The sequence below is a fragment of the Chiloscyllium plagiosum genome, unplaced genomic scaffold (genome assembly GCF_037043375.1).
Source record: "Chiloscyllium plagiosum isolate Xiang-an unplaced genomic scaffold, Cpla_swu_hap1 HiC_scaffold_19, whole genome shotgun sequence".
NCBI classification, from domain to species: Eukaryota; Metazoa; Chordata; class Chondrichthyes; order Orectolobiformes; family Hemiscylliidae; genus Chiloscyllium; species Chiloscyllium plagiosum.
In genome coordinates, this window is record NW_028270157.1 from 38,961,959 (window position 1) to 38,988,025 (window position 26,067).

Sequence of the window (26,067 nt, forward strand, 5' to 3'; positions counted from 1 at the left end):
AGTTAGTGCCACACATCTTTCTAGAATCTAAGCTAACTCCAGTCAGCATTTAATTTCAGCCATTCCAACAAGATCTATTCATAATGAGAAAAAAACACTATTCCCTATATTTGTATTTATAGAAGCACAATTAATCTTATTGTTTAATATTCTGGATCCCAGTTTCTTCATTTTGTTAACCATGTTTTTTCTGATTACCATTTCCATCTCACTTTGTTAGACTATTTTTCATTCGCTCACCTGCCTTATTGGTCATTTTTCACTTAAATAGTTTCTTGACTGGTCTGTGTGAAATCTGTCATTGTTGTGCAACTTCCCTTTATCCCAGAATGGGTCCCAGTGTTGTCAGAATCAGATTCCAAACCCCCCTCCCTGCATCATTTCTCAAATTTAATAGGACTTTGCCTAAGCTGCTCAAGGTGTGCCACAACAAATTATTTTCTGTTTACTGTCCTTGAGATGTTGTTGTTTGGCTTTAACTATTTTATGTTAGCCTTGACCCAAACTCTTCATATTACCTACGAAAGGCCTCTAAGTCTTTTCCTTTACAAAAGTTTGTCCAGTTGCCCCATAATGTCAATATTTGGCCATGGACCTCATAGCAACGATGAAGGCTGTCTATCGATCTAGTAATTGAATCTCTTGCACGATGCCTTGTCTCCTCTTTGATTTTGTTTCCTGGGTAACTCCTTCCTTCAGAGTTCTATGATAATGCTTATTGCTGTCTCTCTTATTTCCAATCATGTACTCCTTACGAGCATTCAGCACAGAACAGAATCTGGCAGTTTCAAATACATAGAGATTTTCTATAGCTATTTTGCTTTTATTCCTATGTTAGATGCATTATCACCCAAAGCTCTTGATCCTGGCTCCTCTGTTGTGGTGTGTCTGTTTCCTGGAACTTCTATTCTATTAATCTTTCCTTGAGAAAAGATCCACTTTGTCAAAACTTTTTAGCTTGCATTCCTTGGCATCTGCAAGAATACTAAAATAAAGTATATGAGAATACTATATGAAAAGAGAGTGCTGGTTTGCAAGTGGACTCTGGTAGAGGTGCCATGGAGAACTCACCCATTAGTTAAAGACTGACGACTACCTGCCAAGCTATTTTTGAATTTAAATTGGGCAGATGACTGGTCAAGGAACTGCCCCAAGGAGATCTCCAGAACATTGCTATCATTATTTGGTTACATTGTGCCTGTTTCAATGTGTGTACAATTTTTAAGTTTATTCTTTCATAGGATGTGGGCATTGCTGACAAGGCCAGTATTTGTTGCCCAATCTCAGTTGTCCTTGAACTGAGTGGCTTGCTGGACCATTTCAGGTGCCAGTTAAGAATCAACCATATTGTTGTGGGTCTGGAGCCATACTAGTAAGGATGACAGATTTCCTTCGTAAAGGGCATTAGTAAACCGGATGGGCTTTATTAGGACAATCAATTATGGTTGTTATAGTCATTATTGTAACCAGCTTTCAATTCCAGATTTAATAACTCAATTTAAATTCCGTCACCTGCCATTGTGGAATTTCAGTTTAGGCCTTGGAGCCTCTGGTTTACTAGTCCACTAACATTATCACTATTATTCTGTCTGCAAAAAGATGGCCATGTGTATTGTTATATGTAGCTTCCAGTACATGAAAATCTGCAATACTGAGCCCAACTGATTATCTTAAACTGATTATCAGCATAACTCTCAGCACACAAAGGATTACTTATCTAATTGGTGTATTCTGTATGGCAACATTTGTACCAATCAAAGTCCACTTGTGAGCCAATCAACATTTTCTCCTCATTCAGTTTAAAAGGTTGTTCCGCTTGATGAATACAGGATGCAAATCTTGAATAAAATGTGATTTTTGTTTTCAGCAATAACTCATACACTTAATGGTAAGGTCCTGGGGAGTGTTGCTGAACAAAGAGACCTTAGGGTGCAGGTTCATAGTTCCTTGAAAGTGGAGTCTCCGGTAGACAGGATAGTGAAGAAGGTTTTTGGTATATTGCCTTTATTGGTTAGTGCATTGAGTATAGGAGTTGGGAGGTTATGTTGCAGCTGTACAGATATTGGTGAGGCCACTTTTGGAACACTGCATGCACTTCTGGTCTCCCTGCTGTAGGAGGGATGTTGTGAAACTTGAAAGTGTTCAGAAAAGATTTACAAGTATGTTGCCAGGGTTGGAGAGTTTAAGCCATATGGAGAGGCTGAATAGGCTGGGGCTATTTCCCCTGGAGCATCGAAAGCTGTCGGGTGACCTTAGAGGTTTATAAAACCACAAGGGGCATGGATAGTGTGAATAGCCAAGGTCTTTTCCCTGGGTTGGGCAATTCCAAAACTAGAGGGCATAGGTTTAAGATGAGAAGGGAAAGATTTAAAAAGATCCTAAGGAGCAACGTTTTCACAGAGTGGTACCAGCGTGTGTGGAATGAGCTGCAGAGGTAGTGGTGAAGGTATGTACAATTGCAATATTTAAGGGGTGTCTAGATGGACATACGAATAGGAAGTGTTTAGAGGGATATGGGCCAAATGGATTTAAATGAATGTAGGATATCTGGTCACATGGACGAGTTGGACCAAAGGGTCTGTTTCCATGCTGTACAGCTCTATGACTCTAATAACATTTCCCATGCAGAGCTCTCCAGTCACCTCCTGCTACTCTCTTAAATCCTACTCTCTTAAATCCTGTTTCCTTCTGCCTCTGACCATGGTGAAAACAATTCTCTGTTTCACTTTCAACTACACTCTGAAAATCCCAACCAACTAGTCTTTGGCCTTCCATTCACCATATTATTTTTGCAGCTACTAATCTGATCAACCACACTGTCACCACCACCAGTGCCCCACTTTACTTTAGTCTTTGCCTTTATACAACCCTCATTTATGCTTCCCTAAGTCTAATGGTGCAGACTTAAATGGATGTGGTGGACAATTAATTTGGCCTTTTACCACCGGATCTGGCTGAACATGCAGAGCGACATTTGTTCCTGCTGTCATGAAAACAATTTTTTGTCCCTGGATAATCCTGAAATGGAAGAGTAACTATGGTTTGCATGTTGTATTACAAGTCGTCCTTAAATCCCAATTCCCTGGTTTCCTTCATCTTTACCTCCAAGATGTGTGAGAAGCTCATGAACTTCTTTGTTGTCAAAATTAAGACCACCTGATCAGTTGTCTCTGTCACTTTCCCATCAATGTTTCCACTGGGCCATACGTCCTTTAAGGACCCCTTTGACCCATCATTATACTTGTATCTTTCTCTAGTTTCTCTCCTATTTCCCCTTGTGACCTTTTTGTTCTGTTTATTAATAAAACTCATTTCCTGTTCCTTCTACTGCATACCCATTGAACTACTGAACATCCAACTTCCTCTCCTGGATCCCATATTAGCTAATATTGTTAGCAAATCTCTCTTCCTCAAATCTGCTGTCATTAGCCCTTCCAAAAAGTCAACCTTTGACACTTCCGCCCTGACAAACTACCACACCATCTTCAAACTCAATTGCCCTGCAAAATCCTCAAATGTTTTATCATCTCCTAAATCCATGCCCATTGTCTTCAAAACGCCACCCTTCCCACAGTACAAAAACTATTCTTAACCAAGTCACAAATGGCAATCCATGTACTGACAAAGATAAACTTTCTCGCCCTCCTTCACCTCTCTGAAGCTTTTCTCACAGTTAATCACACCATCCTCTCAACACCTCTGTTTTGTCATCCAAATGGATGGGACTGCATTTAGCTGGATCCATAATTTTGCTAACTTATAGTTGCCAGAGAAGCACTATTAATATTTCCTTTCCCACTCTGCGTATCTTTCCTTGAATGCCACCGATCTATCGCCCACATATTGTTCCTTGGTTACATGGCTTGAAAACACAAGTCAACTTCCTCGTGACATTTGCTTCTACTTCAATATCATCATTTGACACTTCTATTTGCTTAACCGGCATTCAGTTTTAGATGTGAAAAACCTACCCTGCAGCTACATTGGGATGACTAACACAGTAGTCTCTGTCCTCCACTATAATCCTTGTTCCCTAGCCACCAACTCTTTTTGTCATGGCTGGACCAGACTACTCGTGACCTCAGTAACTAATTTGATATTGATATGAACTTTCAACCATACGTCTGTGCATTACTATAAGAATATGTTTCTACATATATAACAGTGCTTTATTCTGCCCCTGGATTGACCTTTATCCTGAAACCCTCTTTCATACTTCCACACTTGACTCTTGCATTGCATTCCTAGCCAGTTTCCCTCATTTTACCTTCTGTACACTTGAGGTCATCCAATATCTGCTATCTCTGACCTGACTTGTGTCCATTTACCCATCACCCCTTCGTTTGCGAACTTATTCTGACTTCCTACTCAACAGTGCCTCAGTTTTAGAATTCTAATCCTTGTTCTGAAATCTGTCTGGCCTCCCTACCTGTGTAATCTCTTCAGCCTCGGAGCTTTTCTAAAATATTTGAACTCCTCGAATTCTGGCCTCTTGAGCATCTCTAATTTTAATTGCCTATTACTGTTAGATGTGCCTTCTTGGCCCCATACTCTGGATTCCCTCCTTAAACGTCTTCATCTCTTCACACCTGTTTCTACCTTTAACATAAATCTACCTGTTTGATTATATACATATTATATATCAAAATTTTGGTTTCTGCATGAAGAGCTTGTTGTGAAACTGTGTCATGTTGATTTATAATGCTTCAGTGAAGTGCCTTTACCTATTTTAATACATTTATGACCCGAAATATAGGTTGTATGATGCAAATTATTGTGGTCAACTGAAGCCCAGCATGTTACTGCTCAAAGTGCACAATTTCATGCATAAATCACATCCTGTAAATCTTGAGGATGAAAGACTCAGATTAAGGCGTGTTGCAGTTATGTCAAATTGGTAACAGTATGAATGTTTCAGCACACCATGCCAGAAAGTAGTGAGAAAATTTGCTGTATGCTGAACTTGACTCGTTACAGTAGTTGAGATGCTGCTATCTTTGTTCACAAGGAAAGCAAAAGCTCTAAGAAAAATTAACCAAACTCATTATCATGCATCTCTATCTGATCAGATGTAGATTGATATTGAAAGAAAGTGAGAATTGATATTGGTACGCTACGATGAATATGTCACCTTTTGTTCTCGTATTGTTTACGTAAATTTTTACTTCAATTTTCTGATAGTTATCTGTTGGCATGTGATTTTTTTTTTGCTTACGCACTTATTTCAGATGTATTGTTTGTATTTTAGATAATCAGATGTTTCAATACTTCATCACAATTGTGCCAACAAAACTTAATACCTACAAGTTCTCAGCAGACACTCATCAGTATTCAGTCACAGAAAGGGTAAGTCAGATTATAAAGTTGTTTGATTGTCTCAGTATTCAGATATGCCACTTAAGCTGGACCATACATGTTTCAACCACTTTGCAATCACTGTAGTGGGGATTTTCACTATTTTTCCTGTTTTTATAATGAGTTCATTTTGTTGAGGTATATACTCAATATTATTGTGCACTTAACATTATTACACAGAACAAATGTGAGAGCAGTGTTTTAATGGAGCTTAAGATAATAGGAATACGATTTTGACAGCTCCTTTTAAGAGACATACTGCTAGTTAATTGTTTAATTGAAATTTCAATATTGAGACAATCAATAATCACCTGTTACATTTGGTTACAACCTTGGTTTTTTTTTTGACAATTCTAATGTCAGTGGCTCCACTGATTTATTATGGTACCCTGTCATCTCACAGGTGGCATTGTAAAGCTCCTCCACCTCCTCGCAGAATTACTGAGGCTCTCTTTTTAAGTGGACATTTGTTTTATTTCAGCCTGGAGAGGGTTTGCTCCCTCTCTGCAGTTGCCACATATTTCAGTTTTCTTCTCTATCTCCTCAGTGACTGAATTCTACAGTGTATTTCTAGCTGAACTAAGACTCTCACTGCTTTTCGTCATTATGTTTTTAACAGCATGCCTTTCCTTTGTAAAACAAAAAAAAACTCTTTTAAAAATTAAACTGTGGATGCTGGAAATCTGAAACAAAAACAGAAATTGCTGGAGAAACTCAGCAAGTCTGGCAGCATCGACAGACGCAGGGATAGAAAGCAGAGTTGCTTCAGGTCCAGTGACCCTTCCTCAGAAGGATCCTCCAACAGCATCTTCAAAACCTGCGACCTCTACCACATGGAAAGACGGTAGCAGCACCCTGTATGCCACACTTCAATCCCAACTTGGAACCTTAAGGCTGCTTCTTCACTGAAGTAATAACCTGAAACTCTCTTCAGAAATATTGCTAAAGGACTGTAGCAGTTCAAGAAGGTGGCTCACTGCCACCTCCTCTGGGGCAATAAATGCTTAAATGCATCAACAATGCCTTTATTCCGTGAAGGAATAAAGAAATTCTTCTATCTCAACACTGTCTTTTCACCCTAACTTGTATGCTGTGCTTCCCTTAATAGCCAAAAATCAATCCGTCTGCGCCTTGAAAATGCTCAGTGACTGAGCACTGTCAGTGCTCTGAGGTAGCAAACCTAAAGAGTTACAACCTGTTGAGTAAAGAGGTTTATTCTCTTTTCACTGTTAGTTGACTGATCCCTTACCTTTGAGATTGTGACCCTTAGCTCTAGACTCCTCAACAAGGGGAAACCACTCCCAGCATCTGCTGTCACAAGCCACCTAAAAATATTCAATGTTTCAGTGGTCGCCTTCTTCTAAACTCCAGAGACTATAGGCCTAATCTCTTTTTCTCTTGTCACAGAATAATCCATGTTGTTGTCATTTTATATGATCTGAAAGAATAACTGAGACCTAATTGAATGAGGGAATAAGCGATGGATAAAGAGTAAATTGGGGTAGGAGTCAGTTGTATAACTATGGGAAGCTAGTAATCAATAGTGAGTTTTATGAAGTGTGGCTAATTGAAATAAAGTATGACATACATGCTTTGTCTTGAATTAGTTATCTTTTGGCGTATAACACTTATTCCAGTTATCAGCTTTTCTAACTTCAGTGTTTCGAATATATTTTACATTGGGTAAAGAGACCAAACCTGTAGGCAGTATTCTAGGCGTAGTCTCAACAAACCTCTATAAAATTACAGTAAGATTTCTTTGTACTTGTAACCATAATCTCTTGGTAATAGAAACTAACATACCATTTGTTTTCCTAAGTGTTTGCTGTTCATGAGTGTGGACTTTCTATGATACATGTACAAAAACACCCTGGACTCTCTGAATACCAATATTCCCATGATGTTGCTATTTTCTTCTACCAAAATGATAACCTTATACTTTGTTATATTTTGTATCTCATCTTGTCCAGTGACTTAACTGTACGAAAACTTTTTGCATTCTCTATGCACACTCCTTACAGCTTATTTTCCCACCTAACTTTATATGATCAGCAGACCTGGATGCATAGTGCTAAATTTTCTGAGGAATGGTGACCTTAGTCAAATTGCCATTTGCTCATCTCATTCCTAAGATTCCCGTTCCAAAGCTTCAGCTTTCTACCCTGAACATTTGATTTGGGCCTCTTGAGGAGTGTGGAGTCTTCCAGCACATCAAGATCCGGAGGTCAAATCATGCGTCCTTATTTACAGCAGTAACTGACATATTCCCTGGTTCAAAGGTCCCAAATTACTTCTACAAGCTACAGAGAAAAGTGTCAATGTACAATGTAAATGGTCGAGGGTGGAGAGTGGCAGGTGAGAGGACAGGTCTGGGTTGGGTTCTGTGCCAGGGCTGGGGGACTTTCAGAACCCAGAAGTCTCTTAACACATTTGGGGACTCTCTTTTTTTCTAAGAGGATTCCAGGTGTGTCATTAACCATTAGTTACCACCTTCTAGACTATTACTGCATTGGCAGAGAATTGGGTTTTCTGAGAGATCCCACAGTGGATCAGTCAGCTCATTCTGAAGATCAGTGCTATTATACTTGATCCCTTCAACAAAGGCATTGGCATAGATTTTTAAATAGCTGAGGCTGCATAACACATCCTTGCAATGCTCCATTAGATATTGCCTACCATTTCAGAAATACCTCTTTGCATCTATTTTAATCCAAAACCAGCCGATTAATATATTTCTCCCAATTTTATGGGCCCTAATTTTGTGTAATAATCTCTTGTGCAATACCTTTTGTTAATACCTTTTGAAAATTCAAATGTACTAATTGGTTACACTTATCCACCTGCTTTCTGCATTCTCAAAATAAATCTTAAGATGTCAAACATTGTTTCTCTGTCATAAATCTGTGACACTGCCTAGTTATGTGATGATTTTCTAAGTGTCCTATCATTGTATTCCTAACATTCTAGCAATTTTGTGACAATTGCTATCAAGCCAACTAGCTTTTTGCTCTTTGTTTTCTCCTCCCTGTAATAGAGGAGTTATATTTTCTACTTTCTAGTCCATAAGGAAAGTACTGGGAGATAAGACCAATGCATTCACTAACTATAGCTAATCCTTGTAAAATCTTAGGACATAACCCACCAAGTAAAAGTCATTTGTTATTTTTTTTTGTCTCAAGGTGGAAATAAAATTTAGATTAGCCTCTTCATAGTTTTTCAAATAGTGATGAGTTTCTAAAAGCCTGGAATTCGAGAATTCATCTGAGAATCAGTTGTTGTCCACCTCTGCCTTTTTCCTCCCATTCATATTGGCTCTCCTCTGGTACATTTCCAGTTATCAGTAATGCTGTGGTACTTCATTCACTTTGTGAGCATTTATTCGAGAGCCTTGACTGTGACTGTTGCTGTTATGATCATAATGACAGTTGAGACCCGATTATTGGATAAAAGTTAGGAATGGCAGTTCTGGCTGATTTTCCTCTGATTGCTTGCAATTAGTTGTGGTGTCCTAACATAATTATCAGTTAAGATCAGTGTTTACCAGAGATTAAACCTGGGAACTACTCATCCTTATGATTGAGTTGGAAACTAATTGTTTCTACCATAAGTGCACAGTGGTTAGCACTGCTGCCTCACAGCGCCAGAGACCCGGGTTCAGTTCCCACCTCAGGCGACTGACTGTGTGGAGTTTGCACGTTCTCCCCGTGTCTGCGTGGGTTTCCTCCGGGTGCTCCGGTTTCCTCCCACAGTCCAAAGATGTGCCGGTCAGGTGAATTGGCCATGCTAAATTGCCCGTAGTGTTAGGTAAGGGGTAAGTGTAGGGGTATGGGTGGGTTGCGCTTCGGCAGGTGGGTGTGGACTTGTTGGGCCGAAGGGCCTGTTTCCACACTGTAAGTAATCTAATCTAATCTAATAAATTCAGCCGTCATTCTGTGAGGAAGCTGAAGATAGCTTGGTTGAATACTTAAGTAGAAGGTTTTTGGGGCCACAATCTGAAAGAATCAGACCAGGAAAGATAGGTTAAATGTATTTTTGTATATCACTGCATTATCTGAATTCATTGTGAGCTTTTCTGTTTCCTAGGAACGTGTAATAAACCATGCAGCAGGCAGCCATGGCGTTTCAGGTATTTTTATAAAATACGACATCAGCTCCTTGATGGTTACTGTGACTGAGGAGCACATGCCTTTAGGACAATTCTTAGTGAGGTTGTGTGGAATTATTGGAGGAATATTCTCAACAACAGGCAAGTATTGTAGCTTTTGACATATGCACACCAGGAATATTGACTGAAGTTGGAGTCTGTTGCTTTTAATATTCTCATGAAATTGTAGAACAAACATTTTAAATAGTCAAGACTAGAGGCAGTATAGGCACATGGAGACATAAAATCAGCTCATTTCAGTTAATGCAAATTAGATAATAAATTTTGTGAACATCTTCATTCCTCAGCACCGTGCAATGGATAAGATGGCAGCTCATCCACACACTGCACCAAAACGTACTGTAACTACAGGCTAGAAGATGCATCGTGGTCACTTACCCAGGCACCTCAAAATAACTTGGTATAAAGTGAAATGACTCCAGAAACCTGAAGTGGAATTGGCAAAAACTCAAGCCAGTACAGGCTGTAACCCTTTTGTATGCAGATCAAGCCATTGTGCATACCTTGTTGACTAGAGTGCTGTCAACTGTGTACAACATGGTAGCAATATGTCGCAATGAAACAAAATAACCAAACCTTGGACCCTAAAAATGTTGGCAGTAGTTTTTTTTGCTATAGACTTCATTCAACTGGATGTAGGTTTGCTAGTTTTCAGATATTTCGTAACCATACTAGGTGACATCTTCAGTGAGCCTCCGAACAAAGCACTGCTGGTGTTTCCTGCTTTCTATTTATATGTTTGAGTTTCCTTGGGTAACCTTGAAAATGTACCTTCCAGCTCTGAGCAAACCTATATCCAGAACCTCAACCCGAGCTACAAAATTCTCAAAACTTCATTCAACTACAGAATTTTCTTTTTGTTGGAAAAATACAAATCTTGTAATTTATCACAATGTGAAGAGCATTATTATGTTTTCTGTAGATGAATTGTTATTTGTTATTTTCATAGAATTTAAGATTCCAGTGTTTTTTTAATGGATTATTTAGATCATAATTGCTTACAAATTTCTGTTAACAAACTTATTAAGCAACTTTCCTTTTAGCAGCAACACCTATGAATTGAATGTGTCAAATATATCCATCTGCTGTAAAATTGTCATGTATTTTTTTTTAATCTGTATTTCTGTTATTCACTATTGGCCGTGGGTTTCAAAAAAAGTGCAACGGTATTTATTTGTTTGGGAAATAATTCCATATTTCTTTTAGATTAATGACAAGCTTTAGACATGTTGATGTGCAGTATTTTGCTTAATATGTCAACTTAGCATTTTTGACATCAGCTCACATCCTTGGTCTATTCTTTCCTTAGGCATGCTACATGGATTTGTGGGATTTTTTGTTGATATTATCTGTTGTCGTTTCAGACTTGGAGCTTATAAACCTAAATCTGTAAGTTTACATTATTTGTTTTGTCATTTCATCACAAATCTTTTTAGTTTTTTTAAAACAGCTGCTGCTGTTTGTGAGAAAACCCATCTGGTTTACCAGCCCTTTAAGGAGGGAGACGTACTGTCTTTACCTGGTCTGATCTCCATGTGACTCCAGCTGGACAGCAATGTGGTTGACTCTTAACTGCCCTCTAGGCAATTAGGGATGGAGGGTAAATGCTAACTTAGCTAGGCATGCCCACATTAAAAAAAACAATGGTGCTAAGCTTAAATAAGACTGATTACAGAGGAATGAGGGTAGAACTGGCTGAAATGGACCGGGGATTGCAGTTCAGCAGTAAAGACTTTTGAGGAATAATGGTAGACATTTAAGAAAGTAAAGATTTATCCCTGTAAAGTAGGATTCCAGGAAGGGAATAAGCCAACTGTGGTTAACCAGAGAACTTAAACATAAGATCAAATTGGAAGAAATACAATATGTCAAAAAATTAGTAAGCTAGAGGATTACAAAAGTTGCAAACATCCAACAAAAGATGACTTTTAAAAAAAAACAAGAGTGAGAAAATAAAGTGAGGGTAAATTTGTAAGTGAAATCAAGATGTACAACAAGCTTCTTTCGTTGTTTGGGGGTGGGGGAGGTAGTGGACAAAACAATAATTGGTGAACCAACAACTGGCAGAGGAGTTGTATAAAAACTTTGGATCAGTCTTCACAGTAGAAAGCATTAGTATCTCAAAATTACTAAATATTCAAGGGCAAAAGGCAAGAAGGAAATAAATACGAAAGGTATCACTGGAGGAAAAAAATGCAAGGGAGTAATCTGGCTAAAGACCAATAAGGCCCCAGGCTTAATGGTAGCATTAAAAGACAGCTACAGAGATGATGGATGTCCTTGTAGTAAGATTCCAGGGATTCCTAGATTTCAATCCCCAGAGGATTGGAAATTTGCAAGTGGTAACAGCTGTTTTTTACGCAACAGGGACAAATATCTGGTCGGCATGGACAGGTAGGACCGAAGAGTCTGTTTCCATACTGTACATCTCTCTGACTCTAAACTTGGTGCTGAGTGCATTAGTAGCAAACTCCTCGCTACCGAATTAGAGATGTTTGGATTGAGACCAAAGAATGCCTGTCACTTGTGGCACCTTTGTGCTACACCATCAGAAATGAGTTCTTTGCTTTGTAAAGAAACTAATGCCTTTTTACGATGTGTATCCCATTTCATGAATTGTAAAATTGGTTTATCTTTATATCATCAGAATTAGATTTTATGTATTTTTAAAAATGAATTAAAAATTTTCTAACCAGTTGGAATGAAATTCTAAATCATAAGGATTGTAATGAAAATCTAGTCACAAAAAATGCTAAACGGACATGAGAAAAGGTTTCGCTGCTGAGTGCATTTTCAATTTTATTTGCACTATTATGATGCAAGTAATATCCTTTAACAGCATTCTTCTGACGTTTTTAGTATTCTATATTAAATGACGAGAATTTATGCAAACAGTCAAATTTATTTTATATTTCAAACATGGAGACAGGAGTACACCCCAGCATAATTAGCTGCTCAGTTAATCTCACTTCATTCTCCACAGTCTGATAACCTCTGGGTTTATTCAACAAGCCATCAACTTAAGATCATCAAATTAATCCCGATGTGTAAAATTAGAAGTAGTGTTCTGATCCCAGCTGATATTATTACTGGACAAGTCAGATACCAGAATGAGATCTGGCCTGATGGCTCATGTTTGATTTTTTTTTTTACCCAGTTTGACATGCTCGTCTTTCACTGAAATCAAATGCACAGCCTTCTGTGCTTAACTAGAAGACACATTTATTGCACAAAAGAATAAAGTAAAATGGAACAAACTATCTAAATATAACATAGTTTGAAAGATTTCAACACACAGCATTACGAGTTCCCAGATACTCCTCCTCCTCCCCACCCCAAACACGCCAATTACATTTTGCAGTTGTTTGAAACCAATTCCAGAGAAATTCCTTCCCTGTTAAATCAGTAGGTTTGACTAAACTGCATCATAGTTTGTCCCATGAGCTCTGACATTTTTAATTCTTGACTACTGTCTTATCTGAGAGCTTAGACTTTATTAATCTTTTAATAGTCCGCATAGAACATAGAAAAGTACAGCACAGTACAGGCCCTTTCGCCCACGATGTTGTACCGAGGTTTAATCGTAATGTAAAATATAATAACTTAACCTACGCACCCCTCAACTCACTGCTATCCATGTGCATGTCCAGCAGTTGCTTAAATGTCCCTAATGACTTTGCTTCCACCACCACCGCTGGCAACGCATTCCATGCATTCACAACTCTCAGCGTAAAGAACCTACCTCTGACGTCTCCTTTATATCTTCCTCCTAATATCTTCAAACTATGACTCCTTGTACCAGTCAGTCCTACCTTGGGGAAAAGTCTCTGGTTATTGACTCTATCTATTCCACTCAACATCTTGTATATCTCGATCAGGTCTCCTGTCTTCCTTCTTCTCTTCAGAGAGAAAAGTCCGAGGATAGTTCTAACAAAACACACCTAGCCTGGAAGTTTCTCAAGCTGCACTCTTTCACTGATGCAATTTATTTCCTTTACTGCTCTGCACAGTATCCTTTTGTCTGATCCCAGTCGGATCTGCACTAAATTTTGAAATAAACATGCTCATCCTAGACTCAGCAAAGCCAATGGCTTGATGTCTCCTTTCTCTGGTTGTTAACCTCCAGTTAAATAAACTTACATTAACACATCAGGAGGCAAAAACTGATTTAAAATCATGGTTCCAGAAAGACTAACCTAGTTAATTTCTTAAACACATTCACAAAAATAGACCAACACCCACATACTACTAGTTTAAAATCCAGTCTTAAAAACATGATTTTTATGCATATAAATCACACATCTTTCATCACAATAGTGAGGTACCTGTGGTAGAATTTAAGTTTGGTTGCCATTTGTATCATAACTTCTTTTTTAAAAAAAAGCCAATTATCAAATAAATAAAATAACTCTTCAAATCCTGCAATCATAACAGTTGCGCTTTTTTAAAAAAAAATTCATTCCTGTTTTCTACTCTGTCCAGCAATCCAAATGCTTGTCTTAACTATCAAACTTAAAGAATGAAAAAGCAGAAATGACAGCAAGTGAAACATTTGATGGGGTTTCCACCTTATTTTCATATGCTCGTTGACCTTAAAATGGAAAGGTACTTCCTTAACCACTCAAATGAAGCAGGAAAACTAGGGGCGTACTAATGTTTGCAGAGTTTTAAAGGACCAGATGTTTTACAATTCCTGCTACCATATCATAGTCGCAAAATGGATATTTATTTGGAAAATCTAGGATTGTGCGTCTTAATTCCTGTCCCATGAAAACACTTCCAAGGCCATTCTGTCCTTGGGAGTTTTGAGTTAAGACATCGAGCATTGCTGAGTTTTGGTGCTTTTGCGCACCCGATTTATCATTTAAGAGCTGGTTTGATCCTATTTTGTTCAGAATCATCATAGCTGCCGAAGAGAGGACACTTTTATCTCTCAAGCCTGGCAAAGGCAAAGCGCAGACCAAACAAAGCAGCACTACAGAAAATTTCATACCACTTTCAGAATTCTCTCGATGTTATCAATTATGTTCAACTGAATATAAAAGATGTGCTCGAACTAATTGGGCCAGTAGTTGGAATGTAAACAATATCGAACTGTTTTAAAACTGGGGAATTCTGATGCTATGGCTATGATTTGAAGAATTCCAGGCATACAAATGGTGAATGCCCGTTTACTAAGTCAAAGTTCAAAGTGGATCATTTCTAAGCCAAACAGCTAGGTAAAGAAAGTACATCATATAAGAGACCAATAAGATAAGAATATGTTTTGTCAAGCCAAATACAACATTAAAGTATGAATAGATCTATTGTGCCCTTTTAAAAGGGATGTTGACAATTCTAGGGTTTTAGAAATTATTCTAAGGTCAATAGAAATAACTCTAAGCTCTTAAATCATAGTTATTCAGATGGCCAAAAATTGCTTTTCGTGGAAAGTGATTATCTAGTCTGAAAATTAGAGGAAGAATAGTAGAAATGGGGGATTAAAAATTTGCCGCCCTCTGGCCGCAAGTCCAAGGATCATAAAACAAAAATAAAAGATTCTCCACAGGTGCTGCCAGACCTACTGAGTTTTTCCCCGATTTCTGTTTTTGTACAAGTTTGACTGGAATTGAGTTAGTGTCTACCTAGCTTCTAAAGTCACTACCACCTGTTGAATCTGTGACTCTTAGGAGAACTCTTTAGTAGGCGAAATATTGATAATTCACCTACCCCAAGATGTTGGCAGAGAAGGATCTAAGCAGAAAGTAATAACATAGCCAGCCTTTCTTTTTGTAAAACTTTAAGACACATTTTAAGAGAACTAATGGTTCTCTTACCAAACCATTATAGAGAATTGCTGAATTATCAACAGTGAAATTACTGGAATCAGTAGTCAACAATATTTGGATCCCATCACACAACAATAAAGCAGAAGTAGGTTATTAAGCTCCTTGAACCAATCTGTCATTCAACATAGCTCAACTATATCTCGACTCATCTTGGGACATACATTCCTTAGTACTCCTACATAACAAAAATCAATTTATTAATCTGAATTGGAACTCTTATTGGTAAAGTATTTATGAATGTTCCTAAATGTCGATATTGAGCATTACGTTGGTTAGAAATGTGACTAACCCTTAGCAAAAACAAAATGTGGAACATATGCTTCTATAAAACAATTGCAATTAGAAAGAGGCACTTTACTAGTTTGAATGGAGTTTAGTTTTTATTTGTTCCCCCCCCGCTTTCTGACCCTCTGCATTGTCGCTTTGTGTTTGTGTTCATAAATTTGTCATCTTCATCCATTTGCAATTTTATGACCTGTTCAAATATTAATGTTGCTAGTTCAAATAAAAATTGGTTTCACAAACAAACAAAAAACATTGAGCTCTGTTATCTAACAAAACTTTGCTCTAAGTTTTCTTTAGTTTAGAGGTTTAATCATCTTTTTTTAATTATGATGTTTAAACAATTCAGTGCAAATAGTGCTACAGTTTGGAACATTTTATTTACTGCAGTATTTCCATTGCAGTTTGCAGCATTTGATATACAATTAAATATCGAAAACGTGCATTATGCATATACACGTATTGCAGTTAAAAAAATTTATGTCACACTGCAATTGGTAAATTTCACCTAAATTCACTTGTCTCTTATTTGAATATGATTAGAGTTGTACACAATGTTTCCTTTGTTTCTGTTGATTTAAACACACAAATACTCTAAAGGAAAATCCCACCATGGTATTTGTCATATTTATGAAATCTATTTAAATGATTCATGCTTATTATTGTAAAATTATTTAATATAGGTGGAAAATAATTCAAGGACGCAGTTTTAAAATGTAGCTAATAAATTTCCTGTCAAACTAATTTTGTATATTTGTATAAATATATTTAATTTTAATGGAAATAATATTCTCTTTTGGCAAATGTTTTACTGCATGTTTTGTTTTCCAGATCCCTGTACTCGATGGCCACATGAATAATCACTCACTCCCAATTTTAGATGATGTTGAGCAGTAACATCAAGCAGAGAGATGTTCAAGGAATAAAAGCAATTTGGTGGATTTTTCCCTTAATTTTAAATGTGCAATAAACATTTTTGGGTTGCACAGCCCTTGTTTAAATAAATCATTAGTTAAATTCTAGTCTCTTAACTATTTCAATACCAGTCAAGACATTACATGTCAAGTCATAACATTACCACTATCTCATGAGCTGGTTATTGAATAATCCAGTGTCGCCTTTGAAAATAAAAGGGAGAACAATCAGTATTTTGTGGACATACTTCAGATGAGAGAACTGGAAATCTGGTTTGTGATTTATTTACACAATACAATGTAATTTGTTATGTTATAAATCCGCCAAAAGGATTTGTTTCTACAATTGTATGTGAAGTTCAAAAATGTGTGTATGCAGACAGGATTGTACCAGAATCTTTGTTGCATAATAGGAATGAATGAATGAATACAGGGTGTTGTACTGTGCAGGGTAATCCTGTCACAGAATCATCTGTGTTAAGAATAAAATATTGGAAGACACCCTAAAGTTTGACTGCGTAAAGGCAATAATGTTAATAGTAAGAATAAACATTAGGAGCTTGTCGTGCTCCTAATCTCTCCTCTTTTAAAGTAGTTTTCCTTCTCTTGTATTGGCTAAAAAATTCTGTAAGTTTCTGAATTGAGAATCTGCAATTTAAAATTTCAGATGCATTGGTCTATCACTGACCTGTTCTTCTGGTTATGGCTGCTAAAAGCATCTCGTTCTATTCATCCAGTTGAATTAGAACAGCTGCCTCTGAATTATAGATTTTTTTTCTACATGTGTCTAGTGTTGTTTATTTTAAAAATAATGTAAGAGTAGGTTGGTGATTCAACAATGCATGTTTGTTTTGTCGGGGTTCTAGCTCTTTGTATGTATGTGAATCTTCAAGTAGCCATGAATCAGATGCTTAAGCATTTGCATTGATACCAGTGTGCAGTCCCTTCAGTCAAAGTTAGGAAGCAGTCTATTTAGTTACCTGAACAGAAAAATAGATAGTGGTAAACTAAACATAATGTGCTGTACGAACAGCAGTGATTGTGAGATTGCAAAACATGGTTGAGCCATTGTATTCTGCATAATATTATAAAATCAGGACTAAACTCTCGTTTTATTAATTCAAGTCACAGATCAACCTTTGTAAATGGGCTATCATTGTCAGTTTAGAGCTACTTTCCCTTCTTCACAAAGAAACTGGCTGGTATCAGTCATAAATGATAGTATATTTGAGACTCCATGTTTGTCATGGAAGCTCAAGCACATTTTACTGCTGTATCTAAAAAGAAAATCTGTTCAACTTTGTAATTTCCAGTTACACATTCTTTCCATTCTACTTTGTGATACCTGTGATGAATAAAATTAAATTTTGCACAGATATAAAATAACTGTACTGCAGGCTTTAGTAATAGCTGGTATTTAATAAAATTACAAGATTAATTTTGGAGATTATAAAGTTATTTTGGTTTAGTATGGACTGTTGTCATGGGAGAAGTTATAAAAATAATGAAGAAGAATATATATATTTTTAGCTAGCAATGTTAATTATGCATCTTTTTTTGGAGTCAGCATAGTTTTTATACATGAGTAATCCCAATACAACTCAATCTTTGCTATTTGTGCATTAAATCAGGACATAATGACGATATTGACACTGGAACATATGATCTGTACATTTTGCCAATTTTAAATCCTGCATATTTCCAATATAGAGCAGGGACACCTATAGGATTTCTGTTGAGCTGTAGTTGAAATAGCAAACTTAAGGCTTATTTTACTTTGTCCTTCATGAAGTGTAGGCTTAACTGATCACTCCTGCAAATATTACCTAATTGGTGCTATTTTTGTGTTTCAAATAAGAAATATTTTTCAGCAACAATTTGTTTCTGGTGCTGTTTTAATGCTGAATGAAATGTCTTAATTATATTCATTTTAGAAGAAAATACCCATAACGTTCTGTACAAGTATACTTAACAGATTTTTTTTTTTAAAAACTGTCAGTGGAATGCAGTAATAATTTTTCAAAATATGTCCCTAATTCCTGCATCCAAAGCAAGACAACATATTTAATGGTGGTGTATGCTGAAAGTAACAGGATATCTTAATTCTGGCTTTGATGTCTGTGATGCTGGAATGGCACAAGAAGTTTTGAAAATGTACCATTTCTGACTTTTCAATTTAACCTGCAATATTTGGTAGGTGCACAAGATGTTTGCTTAAATACACAGGCATTTCAAAATGTATGCAAATTCTGTTTCTATCAGATAAGTAGTATAGCTGAAGTGAGTGTACTTGTTCTTGACATTAAGACAACATTTGTGTATGACACCAAGAATCCTTAGTAGAATTGAAATTAGCAAAGATCAAAGGATGTATCTTTAATGACTAGTTATCTCTGGAACAAAGGAAGATGGTGTGGGTTTTGGATGCCAATCATGTCAGCCCCAGAACATCACGACGAATTTTTAAGGACGAACTCCTAGTTGCTTCAGTTCAAATGCAGAGCTGTTCTGGTTACAGTCTCCAGTTGCATTTTAAACTTTGCATATAATCAAACAACCCATACCCACATGCAGGAAGACCTAAATGGCATACTTCAATTGATAAGTGGTAAGTAGCATTCATGCAAAACAAGAGTTGGAAATGACTGCAACAAGAGAACTCCATAATCACTGTCAACTTACCATCCCTTGCCATCATCATTCTGAGGCCACAATTGACCAGAAATTCTACTAGATTTGCTACCTAAATGCTAAACAGTGGCTAAATATACTGAAGCTCAATATGTAATTTACCAAAGGTATTCCAGCACTTCAAAGGCAATAGTCTAAAATGCTCTTCACTTGGACAAATGGGCACAGCCAGAACAACCTTCAAAGGCAAAGTATCACAACATCCAGTACAAAAGAGTGCTTGATTGGTACCACTAAACATTCATGATTTGTACACTTCGGTTGCAGTTGTATCACTTAACAAGGTGTGCTTCAGCAAGACCTCCCAAATTCATGGCCACCACATTGAAGGACAAAGATAACAGGTGAATGCAAACATCACAGACAATTCTAAACAAACCAAGCCATGACCTGTACAACTAAGACCATTCCTTCGCTGTTTTTTTGGCTAAATCCTGGATGTCCCTATCTCATTATTGTAGAAACATCTTTGCCACGTAGACTGCAATAGTTCAAGAAGATAATCAACCATTACTTTTCCTAGGGCAATTAAAAATCAATAAAGGATAGCTTTACGAGTAACACCAAGCGTAAGTAAGGCCACAGTGAAGTTTTAACTAGTGTCTGGGCTGGGAAGCAGAAGTTGGTTCACTGCTAATCCGAATACAGAAAAAGCTATTTGAGTCTGAAGGTATTTGTGGAGGACAGGAGCAAAATGCTCCATGAGGAAGGGTACATTTGCTCTTGCCCTCATTCCTTTCTTTTCCTTGCCACTAACTTGGATGGTGGCACAATTGTACTCAAGTTTGCTGTCACTCATCTAATGTAATCTTCACACTGGTTCTCTGAGAGTTCACATGGCACTTAAACGAGACTTGAGGGTTAAAATTTGCATGACATCGCACTACATCATTTCTAGAAACTTGCTTAAAATTCAAACTGACTTCATGAATTATTCTGTGGTAAGGGAGAAGGATTTTCCTTGATTTCCTTCTTCCATCCAATTGGAAGAGCAGATAAAAGATGCCCTTGGGTTTTTACCAATGACTTTTCTCCAGAAGACTGCTTTGAAATATCTGTAGATTAGTGGCTCCTAAAGATTAGACAGCTGTAGTAGGCACAAGCTTACATTACACAACTTGCTGGAATCCAGTCAATCACCACCATATTGCTACCTCATTTTTATAGCTTATTAATAAGTAGTTTTGGGGTTAACATTAGCTTATATTAAATTTTATCTTATTTGTAATGAGTAGTTGTTAATCTTTGTCATGAAATTAATTAGATTGCACATTTTATGGCATATACCTGCTTACCACATAAATTGTAACAGATTATGATTTGGGGCAAAAGGGTCTTTTATAGAGTGGCGGTGCAGTTTTTTCTGAAGATTTGACGGATACTTAGCAGAATTGCTGTTTTTGAGTTGTTTAATGTGATACAAGTTTTGAAACTGTTCGTTAATGTTCGATGATCACTACAAAAAGATATTTTATTTTGTTTTAATTTGAATGCAATTAAAGAAACATCTCCCAAACAAATGAGCATTTGTGCTATTCATTTTAAGTAAACATGATGGAGTTTGGAAATAATAGCCCTGATAGTTACTGAAGCAGGGGTGAGAGTGGGTGTCTTGTATGATTTCAGAATGTTCAACATATCTGTGGCATTTTAATTCAGCCAGATCATTAGGATTTTACTTCCAAGTTCAGTGGATAATGAATAGTAGCAGCTGTGATGAGGATCTGAATGAAAATTATCTCGATGCAAGTATTTAAAGGACGAAACGCAAGATGCATCGTAGAACATTTGGGAATATGATGAGTGTTTGTTTTTAAGTGATATTTCCCATAGTGTAATGCTGGGGCTTGATGACAAAGAGATAATCTGTTCAAGCAATAGGATGAAGAACCTGGTGAGATGTGGCCTAGATGTTGGTGAACAGGAACATAGTTCTTCCTATACTCTGCTGTCCAACCAGCCATACTCATGGATTCAATACAGGCAGTGCTTTAATAACCCAATAGGAAAGGTGAGTGCAGTTACTCATAAACCTGTCGTGTATCTCATCTACTTTGTCAAACCTATTGCATCTGTCATAGCCACTTATATATTTTTTCAAAATCACATCTGTTCATCCATTAATTACCCCTCTACCTGGTGAAAATTCTTTAATAGCCACACTAACCAAATACACGCCATCCATTGGGTGAATTCCTGTTAATTGCACTCATTTGTAAGAATGTTCTTCCTATCCTTGCAGAAAAAAAGAGCACCAAACACTTGGAAGAAGGAGAAAACAGAAGGTGGTCCTCCACACCATCTCAGCTCATAAATGCAGAGGAGACGATTTTGAAGATAAATTTTATTTTCAGCATCCTACTACTTTAAATATCCGTGAGCTGTGTTTCATACAGCATTTGGCCATGTTATGATTTTGACAGTGAATGAAATGTAATCATTTCAATAATAACTTCAAATTTCATATCTGACCAGTACAAATCCTTGTCTTTCATTTCTGATAGGGCTTTCATGAAGTAACAGAAGCTGGTGGATGTTACAGATAATGATTCTTTAGAATTCTTGAGGGTGACATGGTATCTCAGGATTCATACACCAGCAAAGATAGCCACATTTCAGTTAAGATAATTTAGTTAATCTCACAACTCAACTCTGATCTTCTAAGTACACAATAGCACATTGGATAATGAAAGCAGTGAGCAGATCATGTTGGAGGGTGCCGCTGTAACCAAGTTCTGTTCAGCTGGGATGACTGGGCAATAACTACATATTTGTTGCTCATATGGAATTTTTGTAACACTGTTGGATGAGAACTCTTATGATGCATAGGTATTGTCCCTACCTCTGAGTCAGGAAGCCCAGGTTCAATGGCTTTGTGTGTGGGAAATCACGTCTCACAAACTTAATTGAGTTTTTTGAAGAAGTAACGAAGGGAATTGATGAGGGCAGAGTAGTAGATGTGATCTATATGGACTTCAGTAAGGTTCCCCATGGGAGACTGATTAGCAAGTGTAGATCTCATGGAATAAAGGGAGAACTAGCCATTTGGGTACAGAACTGGCTCAAAGGTAGAAGACGGAGGGTGGTGGTGGAGAGTTGTTTTTCAGACTGGAGACCTGTGACCAGTGGAGTGCCACAAGGATCAGTGCCGGGTCCTCTACTTTTTCTCATTTACATAAATGATTTGGATGCGAGCATAATAGGTACAGTTAGTAAGTTTGCAGATGACACCAAAACTGGAGGTGTAAGTGGACAGCTAAGTGGGTTACCTCAGATTACAACAGGATCTTGATCAGATGGGCCAATGGGCTGAGAGATGGCAGATGGAGTTTAATTCAGATAAATGCGAGGTGCTTCATTTTGGAAAAACAAATTTTAGCAGGATTTATACATTTAATGGTAAGGTCCTAGGGAGTGTTGCTGAACAAAGAAACCTTGGATGCAGGTTCATAGCTCCTTGAAAGTGGAGTCGCAGGTAAATAGGATAGTGAAGAAGGCGTTTGGTATACTTTCCTTTATTAGTCAGAGTATTGAGTACAGGAGTTGGGAGGTCATGTTGCGGCTGTACATGGTTGGTTAGGCTACTGTTGGAATATTGCATGAAAATCTGGTCTCCTTCCTATCAGAACAACGTTGTGAAACTTAAAAGGGTTCAGAAAAGATTTACAGGGATGTTGCCAGGGTTGAAGGATTTGAGTTATAGGGAGAGACTGAATAGGCTGGGGCAGTTTTCCCTGGAGCGTCGGATGCTGAGTGGTGACCTTATAGAGGTTTACAAAATTATGAGGGGCGTGGATAGGATAAATAGACAATGTCTTTTCCCTGGGGTCGGGGAGTCCAGAACTAGAGGGCATAAGTTTAGGGTGAGAGGGGAAAGATATAAAAGAGACCTAAGGGGCAACTTTTTCATGCAGAGGGGTGGTACATGTATGGAATGAGCTACCAGAGGATGTGGTGGAGGCTGGTACAATTGCAACATTTAAGAGGCATTTGGATGGGTATATGAATAGGAAGGGTTATGGGCCGGGTGCTGGCAGGTGGGACTAGATTGGGTTGGGATATGTGGTCGGCATGGACAGGTTGGACCGAAGGGTCTGTTTCTATGCTGTACATCTCTATGACTCTATGACTCTAAAGTCCCAATTGCATAATGACATGGTCTGAACAAGGTTTATTTGAAAATAACTAACACTATTGAGTTTCACTGTGTGGATTTTTAATTTCTCATCAGTCATGTTCGAGATAGGTATCCCTCATCTCCAACAGACAGCAACTAAGTTCCGAAGGCATCAGGGCTCTCAGACTCCTGAAGGGGAAAAAAGAATGGAAAGTCTTTGGAACCTTATGCTGACATACAGAAATATATTTTGTGATAAAATGCCAGCTGCACATTGATGGAACAGAAGCCATTGAAGTTGACAAATGCTCCTAATTAATCTCTGGATTGCCAAATTGCCAATTATCACTCCAACATTTGTGAGCTGCTAAATCAGCAATTCTAGATATGGCTCTGACAGCATCCTGAACAGATGCAGTGACAATGAAATTAAGGATAGCAGGGCAATTTGTGTCACTGGTAACACATGGCCACTATGAACAATGGGCTGCCAGACATTGCCACTTTCTGGTATAACAGCCTGAACATCCTGAGAAACTGCTGATCAGATGTGCTAAAATAAATTCTGTCTCTACACTTGAGAGAGCGCCTCCTCCAAGCTGGAAAGCCACCAGATGTATTATGAACAAATCGTTTCCCATTATCCAGTCATTAGACAGTACAGGTAGTTCTCCTATAACACTGTAGTTGTGTTCCAGCAAGACCTCACTTAACAGAAAATTGCTTAATATAAATAATGGGGTCTATGGGAAAAGTAGGGTTGGGGCAAACCGGCAAAACATACCACACTTGATTATTCAAAAATCATCCAAAAGTCTAACACAAGGTATAAATCATGTCTATCAATGAAACAGAAGTAAATTTAGCACAGTATATTTTAAAAATATTGTTAATGCAGGGACAGAGGGTGCCTAAGGTAGACTCCCTCATTCCTGTTAAACGAGCTATATCACATATTCTCTCCTAATGCTGAAAATGCTTTATAATATTGAGCTTCTCTTCCAATTATGGCCTTTCATTTGTGTATGCCACCCGCAATTTTATCACCAGGACACTTCTTGCTAACATTCTTGTCACTATGCCCCACCATTTTTTTTCAAAAAAAGGGATAATCTTGGAATAGTGTATCTTTCTCAAGAAGTTGCACAATGTATCTCTCTTCTAAAAGCTGCTCTCTGTACAGTACCTCTCACAGAACGCTGCTCTGTCGGCAGCTGAGATCAGCACATGCGCAGAATGGCATGAAGCCCAGCACTGACATCAGCACGTACTCTGAACGAAGAGCGCAAAACGATCACTGCTAGAATCGTACTATTGCAAACAGAGGTAAGCATTCTCAAAAATACCATTCCTTGATTCCTTAGCAACATTATAAACAAAATGCGCTGTTGGAACGTATGTTAACCAATCACTACCTGTATTGAGCATTATTGTGGTTTATTTCCACAAGGTTGATTCTTTTTACCGTGCTTTCACTAGTGAGTTTCAGGAAACCAACAGATAAAGCATTAAATTTCAATTTCAAATTAAATATCAGTTCAAATATTGCTGCATTGACCATTTAGCATGAAAGTGGAAGCTGTAATAGAAGAAGACCATAGGCTGCTCTCTCATTCAAGACTGATGATTGTTGGGGAGTTTAGCAAGAGGCTCACCACTCCTCAGACGAGGAGTGAGGTAGAAAGATAGGGTCTTCAGCTAGTATGGAAATCAAACTCTCACTGTATCACAAACTAGCCAACTGTGCTAACCAAACCACAGCCCCGTATGTTAACAGACAATGAGCCTCTCAAAGTGCACAAACAGCCTAACATAAACACAGAAGATTGCTAACTGGAACTGACTTCCAGGCACACTGGTATTTTTTTTGTATTTAACCTCTTTACTCATTTCCAAACCCACCTTCTGCTTCAGGTTAAAACTTGACTCTGTACAAAAATATGAAGCAGGAGAAAGTTTTGAATACAAGTGAATGGCTACTATAAGAAGCTTGAGAATCCACAGAAGTCCATAGTAAGATTTTTTAAACCTCTATCAACTGAAATTATTGGCTTCTTAATGCTTGATAATCAATTGATAATAATAAATCTCACTAATATAACATAACATGAGGAAGAATATAATCCAGCCATAGTTCTTTTCTCTGTGAATATTTGAGGAGTACACAAATGTTCTTGACTATAATGTGCTATGTTTGAGCAGCCTGTTAACAGTGTCTGGTATCAGCAATAAAGAAATGTTGCTTTAGGAAGATAGAGTCATAGAGATGTACAGCATGGAAACAGACCCTTCGGTTCAACCCGTCCATGCCGACCACATATCCCAACCCAATCTAGTCCCACCTGGCAGCACCCAGCCCATATCCCTCCAGACCCTTCCTATTCATATACCCATCCAAATGCTTCTTAAATGTTGCAATTGTACCAGCCTCCACCATTTCCTCTAGCAGCTCATTCCATATACCTACCGCCCTCTGCATGAAAAAGATGTTGGAAAGCTGCAAGCACCTATTAATGAATGCATTTCAGTAGAAACTGAAAGGCATTTTTATTACCCTTGTGAGGAGGAAGCTTTTTAATTTGATTTATTCAAATCTGGTAGTATAATATTCTAAAGTTCTCAGTGGTTTAAAGATTCATAAGCTTTTGAAAACTTTTGGTGCAAATTAACAGTTGTACTAATATTTTTGAATTAATTCTGCTAATTTATCATTTT

The 26,067-nt window shown here is 37.7% G+C and overlaps 1 protein-coding gene across 2 annotated transcripts in view; it reads left to right on the plus strand.

The window, feature by feature from the left end:
- LOC122559659 (endoplasmic reticulum-Golgi intermediate compartment protein 2) overlaps nt 1-17,989 on the plus strand; it is a 70,341-nt gene extending 52,352 nt beyond the window's left edge. Inside the window, exons 12-15 of one of the 2 annotated variants that reach the window (XM_043709503.2) lie at nt 5,249-5,346; nt 9,439-9,601; nt 10,830-10,909; nt 16,462-17,989. In XM_043709503.2, the coding sequence (XP_043565438.1) occupies nt 5,249-5,346; nt 9,439-9,601; nt 10,830-10,909; nt 16,462-16,527 (407 nt within the window). In that variant the 3' untranslated portion in view covers nt 16,528-17,989. The other variant, XM_043709506.2, reaches the window with a different exon arrangement.
- The last annotated feature ends 8,078 nt before the right edge of the window (nt 17,990-26,067 follow it).